The following is a 13,455-nucleotide window of genomic DNA, read 5'->3' as shown; positions in this document are numbered from 1 at the left end:
ACGAGCGAGTACACTGTGCTTGTGAGCAAATATAGCAAGCGCACACTCGGCCCGTGGGTAACAAAGACAGTGTAGGCAGCTGCATTATGTGGTAATCCCTCCTTCATCGTATTGTTTGTCAACCTCGAGACTCAGCTTCGCTTCCGTCCGTCCAAACTCGGGGGCAGATGTCTCTCTAGTTCGTCACTCCCTGCGGACCGTAAACTTGACACCAATTCCACGTCAACTATAAATCTTGTTTTTACTTTTCAGACAGACTGGAACAAGGTAAGTTTTGTAGCTCACTTCACTATCGAGATGTCCCACGGACGGATAGATAGGTAATCATACACAAAATATATGTTTACACCCCCTATAGACAAAACAGTACGTCAGCCTACTGAGTGTTACGCTTCGATGACGCTCAGCCGAATTCCATGGTTGGACATGCACCATTGGAAAACTCAATATTGCCGCTGTAATTTGTTTGAAGTTTGTTTTTGACGATGGAAGGTTTGCGAAGGAAACATGATTTTTCCGGACATTTGCCCTCGTTCAGTGACAAAAAAAAATCAGTAACACTACATTTCGAGATCTGCAATCTGATCTCTTCTTCAGGTAAATAACTAACCTAACACATAATTTAAAACTAGGTTAAAATAAACAAATCATACCAGACCGTTGTGACACGCGTAAGTGAGGAATCACGGCTGCCGTAAGTGGCTGGTCGACGAATGCATACCTATTGTGACCTGTATTCTGTAGTTAGGTTTTAATAATTAGTGTTGTGTTTAGTTGTTTATTAAGTGCATGTTTCAGAGTTAGTGAAGTTGACACACAACATGGTGGTTGTGATTTCTGACTTCACGAGTGTTACAACGATCTGGTACGATTTGTTTATTTCAACCTAGTTTTAAATTATGTGTTAGGTTAGTTATTTATCTGAAGAAGAGATCAGATTGAAAATCTCGAAACGTTGTGTTACTGAATTTTGTATCACTGAACAAAATGGTGAATGTCCGAGAAAATCCTATTGTCTATGTTGAAATGTAAATTCATCCAAAATATAAAACCTACAAATTAAAACTTTCACGAGATATTTTGCTATACGATACATCATATTTTTCTTCGTTTGTTTAGGTTTCATAGCAGTGATTAAATAATAACCGTTTCCGTGAGATAGGGATGGTACACAACGAAATAGTGAGCTGGAACCAATACTAATCAGCTGTTGCCTATACAGAAATGAAGATTCGTGCAAAATTTCTAGTCTACCGTGTCGAATTTTAAGGAATAAAAGGAAGGTGAACTGGATCTAAACTCAAAATTCAATTGAATCAACCCTTTCTACCATAGCTACGTTATGTGTAGAAAACTCGGTTTCTTCACCGTGCTCAGAGATCGTGTCAATCACATCGTAGTGCACTCAATTGTGCACCTGACGAGACAATGAGACTACCACTTCACCTATTTATAGGTGTCTCTGATGTCGAAACGATTTAAATGTTTCGTTTTTGGATCCCTTCAGACGAACAAGACTCCAGACTCCAGGAGTCAAGTCTGAGACAGTGTCACCAGATACCAGACGCTGCAATAAAAGGAAGGTAAACTGGAGCTAAACTCAAAGTTCAATTGAATCAACCCTTCCTACCATAGCTACGTTATGTCTACAGAGTCAGTTCGTTTTCGAGATATCATGTGTGTTTCGCTGACGAAAAAATTCGACTCTATTTGACAAACGAACAAATCGTAACTGGACGTCAAAGTCAAGGTGCAGGTTTCTATGCAATCCCAACACTAAAGCAGCTCTAACGTCACCTCAGGAGACTGCACTACTAGGCAACATTGCAGTGTTACCAGTCAACCATCTCTTGTACGGGTCGCTTCATTGCAATTTAACCTTCCCGCTAGGATCTGACGTACAGTTAAAACGGGTAGTGTAATCCTGAAACTTCCACCCCACCGATTTTTCTAGGGAAAACTTTACATATTCCAATATATTCCGCTTTTGTTTTCTCATACAAAAACAAAAATCAAAGACATAGTCAATGCAGGAAGGCATTAGCAGCTGCACATGTTTGGTCTAACACCGCGACAATTTATGTTCCCTCCTCTTCTTCATAAGTCTCCCAGATAAACTCGTGAATTCATCGGATTTACATAGTATTCCCTAGTGAACATTTCCTAACCCCTCCATCCTTGTTCTTATATTCTATGTGTGTGTTTACTTTTAAAAACCTGCCATCCTTTCCAGTACATATACATTCCTATTCCACACGATTCAAAACCTGTCCTATAGTTCCAAAGCATTACCGTGAATTCTTTTAAAAAAACAACCACATATCTTGGGCCAAAATATTGTAATGATCTACCAGACTGTATAAAAACTAGTGAAACCCTTTCAATATATATATATATAAAAAACAGAATTATTATCTCATGGACTTATAAATTGCATTTTCAATAGACATGTTAAGTGATATTTTTGGGATGTGATTAAATTTGAAACGGCATATATAAATAATATTATATATAATATAGTTATATATATTATATAAATATTATAAGTACATGATTATGACAATATTCCATACAGTATTGCATTGTTAATGAACAATAAAAAATGTGATTGACTGAATTTAGTTATTGAGCCAATATTAAATATTTCGCATTCGAATTCACTTGAGCTCCATAAAGAGGGAGTTCTCTCAACGTTCAACATATTTCGCGCAATATTCCCTTATATGTTATACTATTTACCTAGACCATTATCATATCACTTTATTAAATCGTCTTTGTTTGAAGTTTATTTTTGACGATGGAAGGATTGCGAAGGAAATAGGATTTCCGGACATTTGCCATAGTTCATTGATACTTCAATGATACTGATTATTTTTTAAATCGTCTTATCACTAAAGCAAATAGCACAGACAATTTTTTCTTAAGTTTTATGATCACTAATTGAAAATTACATGTCATTATTCAATTGGAGCACCATTTAATTCAGAGTCTAACTAAAATCCTTACAGTGATGTGATATTTGATGATTTTCAAATACGCTGGATTTTCAAGTAAATTTAATTTTGTAACCCTACAATAGGCCATATCATTCTCTTTGTGTCATCTCCAATGTTCAACTGGAACAGCACGTCATATCGGTATACCCTTTGGTAGTATACCCTCCATTTTAACCGCTTGTCGTAAAGACGTTTAAGAGCACCATACAAAAAATAATTACAGAAAGCGCTGCGAGATGGAGTGAGCGTGAGCGTACCAGACCAACCGACTATAACACCCATCCCTCTTCTTGCACACTCCAAAGGGTAATGTTATTTATAGCACATAATAGACCCCACTTCCGGTCACCGCTCCGGCTCACCCGGACTTCATACTTCCGCCGCGCCAGTGTTGCCATGAACTTTATTTGTCCTTATTTATATTTAGGCCTTTGTATTACGCGTCGTAAAAGGTTTAACAGCTTCGCGTTCTCGCTGAACATTTAAAAGAAACCGCGAACAGTTTCCCCATCCTGTTTCGTTTCCCCATCCTGTTTCGCCAGTCTGTTCTGATTTAAATTCCAGCAAAATAGATAACGACCTGAATCCTGCAAGAGATTTCAAACAAAAACTGCACGATGATACTGATATAAAAACTGGAACTTACGATCTCCGGAATTAATGTCAAGAATAAGTAAAATAATGCTATCAGCAAAGTTTTAATTGATTCTACGCCAACATGTTGAACCAAAACTGGCAGAACCATTAACGCACTTCCGCAAGATATATTAATTAGCCAACCATTACTTAATAAAAAGTTTAAACATATGCTTAATAGTTACTGAAATTCTCATATTTTCAATAGTACTTTCATCACATTTATTTTCACCACAATAAATATAAACATGAGAATATTTTTTATGTTCAAAGAGTGTATCAACAAAAAATTAGTACAACGTACAAAAATTAAGTAAGTACGGTATCAATGCAAAGGTTAGGGATGTACAGTAGATTACAATCAGATTGATAAGTATACTAGATATATATTCAAAAACGTTAACCACTAAACTGGCTGCCTCTACTTCAACATTGCCCACCATTAACTAAACAAATTAGAAGTGGAATTATAAAGCAAACATGTTAGCCCTAGCTCTACCTTATTTATAGGAAAGAGTGATTTTACAAGTTTAAATCAATCTACAGAGAAACAGGTAGTGATGACTTAGTAGAACCGCCTCTGTCTTATTAATAGGAATGAGGGCTTTTAGTACTTTGGATCAATCTAGAGATGAACAGGTAGTGAGGGTTTGCAACCCTAGCTCTGTCTTATTTATAGGAATTAGTTCTTTTAGAAGTTTGGATTATGCTAGATATGAACAGGTAGTGAGGGTTTGCAACCCTAGCTCTGCCTTATTTATAGGAATGAGTACTTTTAGAAGTTTGGATCAATCTAGAGATGAACAGGTAGTGAGGGTTTGCAACCCTAGCTCTGCCTTATTTATAGGAATGAGTTCTTTTAGAAGTTTGGATTATGCTAGATATGAACAGGTAGTGAGGGTTTTGCAACCCTAGCTCTGTCTTTATTTATAGGAATTAGTTCTTTTAGAAGTTTGGATTATGCTAGATATGAACAGGTAGTGAGGGTGTGCAACCCTAGCTCTGCCTTATTTATAGGAATGAGTACTTTTAGAAGTTTGGATCAATCTAGAGATGAACAGGTAGTGAGGGTTTGCAACCCTAGCTCTGCCTTATTTATAGGAATGAGTTCTTTTAGAAGTTTGGATTATGCTAGATATGAACAGGTAGTGAGGGTTTGCAACCCTAGCTCTGCCTTATTTATAGGAATGAGTACTTTTAGAAGTTTGGATCAATCTAGAGATGAACAGGTAGGGAGGGTTTGCAACCCTAGCTCTGCCTTATTTATAGGAATGAGTTCTTTTAGAAGTTTGGATTATGCTAGAGATGAACAAGTAGGGAGAGTTTGTGAACCCTGGCTCTGTCTTATTTATGGGAATGAGTACTTTTAGAAGTTTGGATCAATCTAGAGATGAACAGGTAGGAAGAGTTTGTCAACCCTAGCTCTGTCTTATTTATGGGAATGAGTACTTTTAGAAGTGTGGATCAATCTAGAGATAAACAGTTGGGAGGGTTTGCAACCCTAGCTCTGCCTTATTTATAGGAATGAGTTCTTTTAGAAGTTTGGATCAATCTAGAGATGAACAGGCAGGGAGAGTTTGTCAACCCTAGCTCTGTCTTATTTATAGGAATGAGGTCTTTTAGTACTTTGGATTAATCTAGATATGAACAGGTAGGGAGGGTTTGCAACCCTAGCTCTGCCTTATTTATAGGAATGAGTTCTTTTAGAAGTTTGGATTATGGTAGAGATGAACAGGTAGGGAGAGTTTGCAGCCCTAGCTCTGCTTTATTGAAGGGAATGTGTTCTTTTAGTACTTTTTATCAATCTAGAGATGAATAGGAAGGGGAGTTTGTCAACCCTAGCTCTGTCTTATTTACTGCATTACTTATAGGAATTAGTTCTTTTAGAAGTTTGGATTATTCTAGAAATAAACAGGTAGGGAGAGTTTGCAGCCCTAGTTCTGCTTTATTCAAGGGAATGAGGGTTTTTATTAGTTTGGATTAATTTAGAGATGAACAGGTAGGGAGAGTTTGTCAACCCTAGCTCTGTCGTATTTATGGGAATGAGTGCTTTTAGAATTTTGGATCAATCTAGAGATGAACAGGTAGGGAGGGTTTGCAGCTTTAGCTCTGCTTTATTTATGGGAATGAGTGCTTTTAGAAGTTTGGATTAATCTAGAAATGATCAGGTAGAGAGGACTTTTATTTCTAGCTCTGTTTTATTTGTAGATCTGAGGATGAACACTTCTTAAGATGACATTGAGTTTTTGTCACATGGAACTCAATAGACTGTTTTATAACATGGCTTCAGCATCATGCGAAACTAATACAACTAAGGTAAAGTTTATTTCTCTTTACGCTATTTCTCCAGGAGTTCCGCTTTATTAATAAATTGCCTCCTACAGCTGATAAAAGTTAAGAGATAATAATGTGTAGATACATAAAACTATGTAAATAAATAATTTTCCAAAAGAATACTGCAACATAATTTTTTTTGTTAGAAATTTCCAAAGAATACTGCAACAATTTAAACAAATTTTTTTTGTAATTAATTTTTGTTGCAAGAGAAAATTTGGTTTATTATTAGAAGTTCTATACATTCCTGACAGGAGGCAGGCTTTTACATTGTTTCACCCATACACTCCTGACAGGAGGCAGAGGACACCGGAAGGGTGTCAAACAGTAATTGGCAGCAGTGGGCAGCAGACAGCACAATGGTCAAGGTCACACCCACATACACCACACACATTACCTACAGCACAGGATGAAAGTCGATACCAGGGATTGCTGCCAGACACTCCTACACAGTGTACAACTCGTGTCCTTGGCGTTACTCCGTACCTGTTGTGTGTGTGGTGCTCTCGCAATAACTAAATTTATTAACTTCCTCAAAGTTTTTTACTACAGTGCATTCTGGGTAATCCACATTATACCAATGTCGTAGTGGGAGCTTTACTTGTTCGTAACACCACCCAATATGGAAAATGTTCAGACCTCAAAGTGTTTTAGGCATTTTTATTTACTACAGTGCTTGTGAGTACTTTTTTCCAGGGTAAATAACATTTTCTTGAATCGGCAACCAGGAAGGCACTTCTAGCTTATGGTTGGTTCCATGTTCACTGTGCAGTAAAGGTCTAATGGGAGATACTCTTCTTCTTCTTCTTCTATGGGCCGACCTATTGCCATACACTTCCGCCTATTGCGCACCCCACAAGCACACCATGAAGCCGACTACGGTTTCAGCAGTTCTACAAACCGCCGAAAACAACCGATCAGGTCCTCCTGGGGAAATTCCACCACCCTTGTCCAGACTACCAAAGATGGTGTATCGTTCCCTTGCTCATGTTACCTTCACTGAGAACATCATGCATAGTGTCATGCGAGCTGTATTAACTGTCCTCGCAACCCGTGCAAAGGCGCTTAGATAGATTTTACTGCACCCTACTCTTTGTACTCTATAAAAAATATAGGTGAAAGAAACATATAATTTACTATGAAACCATATGAAACTTAATTCACACCGAATTGATGTTTAAAATACTGAAACACTAAATATGATTTTGTTATGGTAAGTGTTTAAGAGAAACTTTTTAATGCAGTGACAGTAAACAGATTCTAGTTTTTGCATAAGCAAATATATGTACAAATATGATGTATTTTTATTTATAATACAAATTTTGTATGCCAATTCTCTCCTAAGTACTTCTAAACTTATATTGCAACATGTCATGGTTCTGAATAGAGTTTAGGCAGAACAGGAAACAATCTATGATCTTATCTGAGAGGACATGACTTATTTATCTGTTATTAGAATTCCTCAGCCTAAACATGACAATAACAGATGGCTGGGGATAAGAGCAAGCAAGGACTTATAAACAAAGTCAAAAGTCAAAGTACTCATTGGTTTGGTGGAAATGTTAAACTTTTGTCGACATGTTTTGTATATGCATAATTATTGTGTTTATAACCTATAATTGCATACTGTAAAATATTTTTATACTTTTTGTTCTCAGTGTCGATTTGATGTTTCTTAATTAAGTATAGTCTGTGTTATGGTATAAAGAGCTGCAGGAAAACCTATAAAAAGTGATGACTGCAAAACATAAATTTTTGATAAATTTATTTGTTTATACATTTTTTAAATATATAAAAATCCATTGAAATTTCGTTACGCCAAGAAAAACACCACATAAAATAGAATAAAAAATAAGAAGTAAACTGAAATACTTACTATGGGTTTGTTGTTGGTCTTTTTCAGAAAATAATGCATTCTTTTTTGGCCAGAAATACCCACCAACACTTACTGCAGCTTAAAAAAGAGCAAACAAAAATCAAAACCTTTCCAATTTTAAAAGAACTAAGTTGTGGAGTTTGCTCAAGAAAAATGAATTTTGCTTTGGAAAATGCAGCAGACAGTCTTTATTGTTAAAAATAAACGATTTATTTGTTTGTTTGTCATTCTTACTTATGATCGATGGCAATTTGGGGAACAAAAGAGAAATATTGTTTTTATAGATTATTGCCATGGGTAAATGTTTGGCAAGTGACTTTGAAAAAAAAGCAGAGATCAAACTATCAAAAAACAGAAAGATGCTTTCTTAGCTGTGCTCATGAGAGGTTTGAAAGACCCAACTCTACGAGGAGTTTGTCATTGTGCAATCACAAAGGAGGACAAATCAAAATCAAAAAAAATAAAAAATCACTTTATTGTCGTATAAATCTCATGATCATTGACAAAGTCATAAATACAGTACATTCTGGTAGCCAAGTCCAACATAGATAGTTAAAAGTTTCAACACAGTGGCTATGTTGAAAACTGCAGCCTGTATTTTTAGCAAAAGAAGGAACAGCCGATTTCCAGGCAGAAATAGAGATTTTGTTATTATCAGGAGGCTACTCTGTCCTTATCTACTAGTATTATTAGGTTATATAAGTAGATAAATACATAATATAATTATTATAAATAGAAAGAATTAAAGTCAACATTTATGAGCACTCGCATGGTCTGAGCTTGAATCTAAGTACTATCTCAAGGGACGTTTTTATTCTTTCACGCCAGGTGGCACTGAAGCCCAGGGGCATATCCGATTGGTACGTCAGATAATTGGAAATACCCCTGGCCATCAGTGCGGACTTCGGTGGTGCACCATCCCACACGTGGTGAAAAAAAAACATTCCTTGAGATAGTACCCAAATTCTAGATCAGATCATGTCGTAAAGGTTAACTTTAACTTTGGTACTACTAGTAACATATTTATAATAACCTAATCTAAACCTACTTATATCGCGTAGTAACAAGTAATAAATGAGGACAGAATGACCTTCGGATAATACCACATTACCATAAAAACACCACAGAACGCATTGTGGAGAAACAAAACTGCACATAATGCATAATTGGTTTTATGCCCATTACACCAGAAAGGACACATGCTCACATCACGTTTGAGAATTCCAATTTTAACATTTTAAATAGTTCAGAAAACGTTAAATACAAATTTAGTGCAGTGCATGGATTCTAATATTGTAAATAAAAAATAGGTGATTCTGTACAGAAAGTTCTTCACACATGAGACAGAAAATTATTAGAAAAAATAGATACTCATTATAAAATATCATTATAAACCTATTTAATACAAAGAAATACATTCTGTAATACTCATTTTGACACTAGTCTTTTACAGAATTATATGAAAAATACAACCATATGATATATTGAATCCTTTTCTTTTATACTAATATACCGGTGTACCTTTCTAATGTACTTACTTACTTACTCTTACTTACTCCTGTGGCCACTCGAAACCCAGATGGTTTTTGACCTCGCCAACAATGTCTCTCCAACTTCCTCTATCTTGAGCCACTTCCAGTGTAGCGCCAATCGTTCTTAAATCCTTCTCCACCAGATCTCTCCATCGCATCCTAGGTCTGCCCAATGGCCTCACTCCCTCTGGTTCCCCTCGCCACACCTTCTTTATCATTTTATCTTCTCCCCTGCGGGTAACATGGCCCATCCATCTCATTCTTTTACTCCTGATCAGTGCAATCACATCGGGATCTTGGTATATTTCTCTTAACTCTCTGTTCTTCCTGATCCGCCATATGTCTCCTTCTTGAACTGGTCCAAAAATTCTTCTTAGTATTTTGTTTTCAAAGGTTATTAACTTTTTTTGGGATTTCTTTGTGAGTGCCCATACTTCTGACCCGTACATCAAAACTGGCAAGATCATGGTTTTGTAAATTCTTAATTTAACTTTCCTCATTAATAGTTTGCTTTTGAGAAGTTTTGCAAGGCTCCAGTATGTTCTATCTGCTGCTGCTAATCTACATTGGACTTCAACTTCTTCTCTATTGTCATGTGTTATCGTCACTCCTAAATACTTAAATTCCTTTGTAGCCTTGAATTCATGGTTGAGTACTTCTAGCTTTTCTCCTTCCTGTTCCATTCTTCTGCTTATTTTCATGTAGTGCGTCTTGTCTTCGTTTACTTGTAATCCTACTTTTGCAGCCTCAACTAAAAAAGGCTTCTACTAGTCTGTTTAAGTCCCTCTTTCTCTCAGCTAGAATGGCTACATCATCTGCAAATGCCAGGATATTGAACTTATCTCCCAATTTTACTCCTTCAGGCATCCCCTTTATCTTTTTTAGTGCTTCTTCCAGAGCAAAGTTGAATAGAATTGGTGATATTCCATCACCTTGCCTCACTCCTGTATTTATATTAAACAAGTTTGTGTACTCCTTTCCCACCTGTACTTTTCCTTTGGAGCTGCTTACACAGAGTCTTGCTAGACTTATCAGTTTATTTGGGATACTAAACCTTTTCAAAATGTTCCATAATGTAACATAAAGTAACTCCTTTCTAATGTAAGCCATTGTAAACGAGAAAAGTACAACTCGCTAGTCACTTTACATTCTACACTCAAGGTTGGCAGACAGCTTGAGTTGGGATAAATGCATTTTATTTGAGAGTGGGAAATTTTTATTTTCTACAACAGATATTGGATCTGAAAAATGGAGAATAAAATAGATTTGCATAAAAATTCCTTTACTCCTTGTTTAGAACTTCACATTTTTAATTTCTGGAAACAAAATATACACTAATGATACTGAGATACGTATTACAATATGTATAAAGAAAGGAAAAAAATAAGACACTATACTAAAAGTGGGAAGTGTTGGTTTAATGTGAATTTTGACATCAGCACGATTTCACCAAGTCCACTTAGTCTTACGTGTTGAATGGAGACAATAAGAACACTTCTTCATTTAGATTACACTAGGATGGCTGCGGGGTAAACATACAGACCTTTTTAGTAGCCTAGGTATCTCTGATGTTGAAACGAAGAGTTTGTTTTGAACGTCTTAGTTTACGACTTTCTTTATCTCTTCAGACTTTAAGAAAATTTAAAGTCTGAAGACTATAATATGGAATGTTTAATATATAACAAATGGACATTTCATTTTAAATAACTAAAACTGTTAGCACTGTTGGGCTAACGAAATGGTATATTTTTAGAGACCATACGAATAAAATACACAAAAGAAAGTGGATTTTAACACCAAATAATCAGCATTACCAGTAAGACCACCTCGAATGTGAAGTGTGATAAATGAAGACTTTTACTCACCAAGTAATTGAATGTAGCCTGGCTTTCGTTGTAGTCGTAACTCATTACGCACAAATCTTAATAAATTTGCACAATCATTACCAGAGTTCTGAGGTTCACAATCACAGCCTGTTTATTAGTGAGTTTATTTATCTGAAACAAAAATTTAACAGTTGATATCAACATATCATTGTACAATAGTCATTAAAAACTACAAAAACATAACAGCACAAGGTTTCAAAAATGTTAATGTCAGAAAGTCACTTTCCCGCTACAAAACCTATATAATTGCAACAGCAAATATCCATTTAATTAATGCTTATCCCTATTGTTTATATACAAAACATGTTATAGTTTAGTTAAATACAAGAAAACTCACCTTGGTTGAACTCTTATTTAAGTGAACATAGACCAAGTAAAGATTTAGTGAAGAAATGAATGTATCTTAGTGGAAAAATATATAATAGGCTAAAAAATGTAAGATAAGAGTCAAATATACTAGATAAGTATAATGGTTGAAAAGATATTGCATGGAAAGCAATTCTTTGCATATCACTCATCAGTGTTATAAAAAACGAGGTTACTCTCGATAAGTATAAATTTTAAAGAGGTTTTCAATATGGAATTGCAGCCTTGAATAAATGTCCCTGACATTCCATCAAACTAAGTCTAGTGATTTATAGAACTTTATACACTTTTTGTTATTATGATGTATCTTAGACTTAAAATTAAAAAGATAACTCTAAGATATTTACCTGTATGTCATTTTAATTTACATATTTGCAAATGCTTTCAGGCATTTTCATATTTATAATCGTCAATGAGACCAAAATGATGGCAATGCATAACCCTCAAATTGACCACCTTAGGAAAATCATGACTAGGACTCACAACTTCACACACCTTTTTTTGTGATTTTTTAAATTATTAATTTAACCCTCTTTGCGGCAATCAATGGTTATCCATTTACAGAACAAGTGCTGACTTTAATTTCGTATACATAACAACATGAAATTAAACTTAATTTTAAACATGAATGTATTGACTTGATTGAAACACCACATAAAATGTTAGGAGATATCCTAATGTTAGCTATCTTTTTCTTACTTGTTAGTTTTATGTTGTGATGTCATTGCATGTTGAAGTATGACTTTGTTTTGTAAGTCAGCTATTTTGACAGATCAATTGTTTACTTGGCTAACAAATGTGAATTGCATTGTGTTTATTCAGTAATTTATGGTGTAATATAGTAATTTACTACAATAGAAGATTTTTTACTATATAAGTTTGGCAAAATGTCAAATCTTTGACAATTCATTGAGAAATAAAATTATACATACAAGATGAAACCTTTTCATCTGTATTTATATTTGTACGGTTAGAATTATCTAAAAAAACACTAACATTCAATTTTTTCAATTTTATGCACCTTAGTATAACATTTTATTTGTAACTTTTGTACCATTCTACTTAATGCAACAAATCTTATATCTTTTAGAACCTATAAATGCCAAAGTTAATGGCTACTAAAGATTTTTCAATTTCTCAAAATTATTTCAATTCTAAAGCATAAGCCACCTTGTTTTTGTATTTTTATATAATTTGTTATGAATAATTTATTCATAATTTTATTAATAATTATTAATAATTTTGACATGGTACAATTTTTCACTCTCGGAAAACAATTATACATATAACATAATATATATTAATGTAAGCTTCTATTTTTTAAGTTTTTTTCAATAATCAAAAGCCTGTCCATAGGAGTGAAATGAGTACCACAAAGAGCGTAAAACATAGACCAATTCAATTGATAATAGGTAGATGTACTTTTCATTTCAGATACTTCATAAAGCAACAAAAGATAAACCTTTTGAGATAGAGAAGAAGGCATGAAGAATACTATCGTGATAGTTCAGAGAGATGTACCATTACATCCTGTGTTGCAACCACGATTGCAAAATGTAAGTTACAAAGATTCAATCCTGTTAATATTTTTATTACGTACCTTATAAAATTCAAAATAAAATCAACAAGTGTGCATCTTAAATGAATTGGCTAATGACCAAAATGACACTGGAATTCTTGAATATGACAAAATCTATTAACAAGAATTCTAATGAAATTAACTTTTCTTAATAGAATACACAACATTTATGAAATTCTTATGTGGATCTGTATTTTTTGCAGATCTTTGCTTGTAAGAAGAAAAATGAGAAATTTCAATAAGGCAAGAG

General features: G+C 34.7%; 1 protein-coding gene across 2 annotated transcripts in view; it reads right to left on the bottom strand.

The window, feature by feature from the left end:
* LOC124358976 overlaps positions 1–13,455 on the bottom strand; it is a 200,632-nt gene that overhangs the window by 184,403 nt on the left and 2,774 nt on the right. For both annotated transcript variants that reach the window (XM_046811265.1, XM_046811270.1), the window contains exon 2: positions 11,240–11,371. In XM_046811265.1, coding sequence (XP_046667221.1) covers positions 11,240–11,284 — 45 coding nt within the window. In that variant the 5' untranslated portion in view covers positions 11,285–11,371. The remainder of the gene's footprint in view (positions 1–11,239; positions 11,372–13,455) is intronic.

Source organism: Homalodisca vitripennis, chromosome 4 (assembly GCF_021130785.1).
Source record: "Homalodisca vitripennis isolate AUS2020 chromosome 4, UT_GWSS_2.1, whole genome shotgun sequence".
Classification (NCBI taxonomy): Eukaryota; Metazoa; Arthropoda; class Insecta; order Hemiptera; family Cicadellidae; genus Homalodisca; species Homalodisca vitripennis.
The sequence above is the reverse complement of the archived record's forward strand: the minus strand, read 5'-3'. Positions and strand labels throughout refer to the sequence as shown.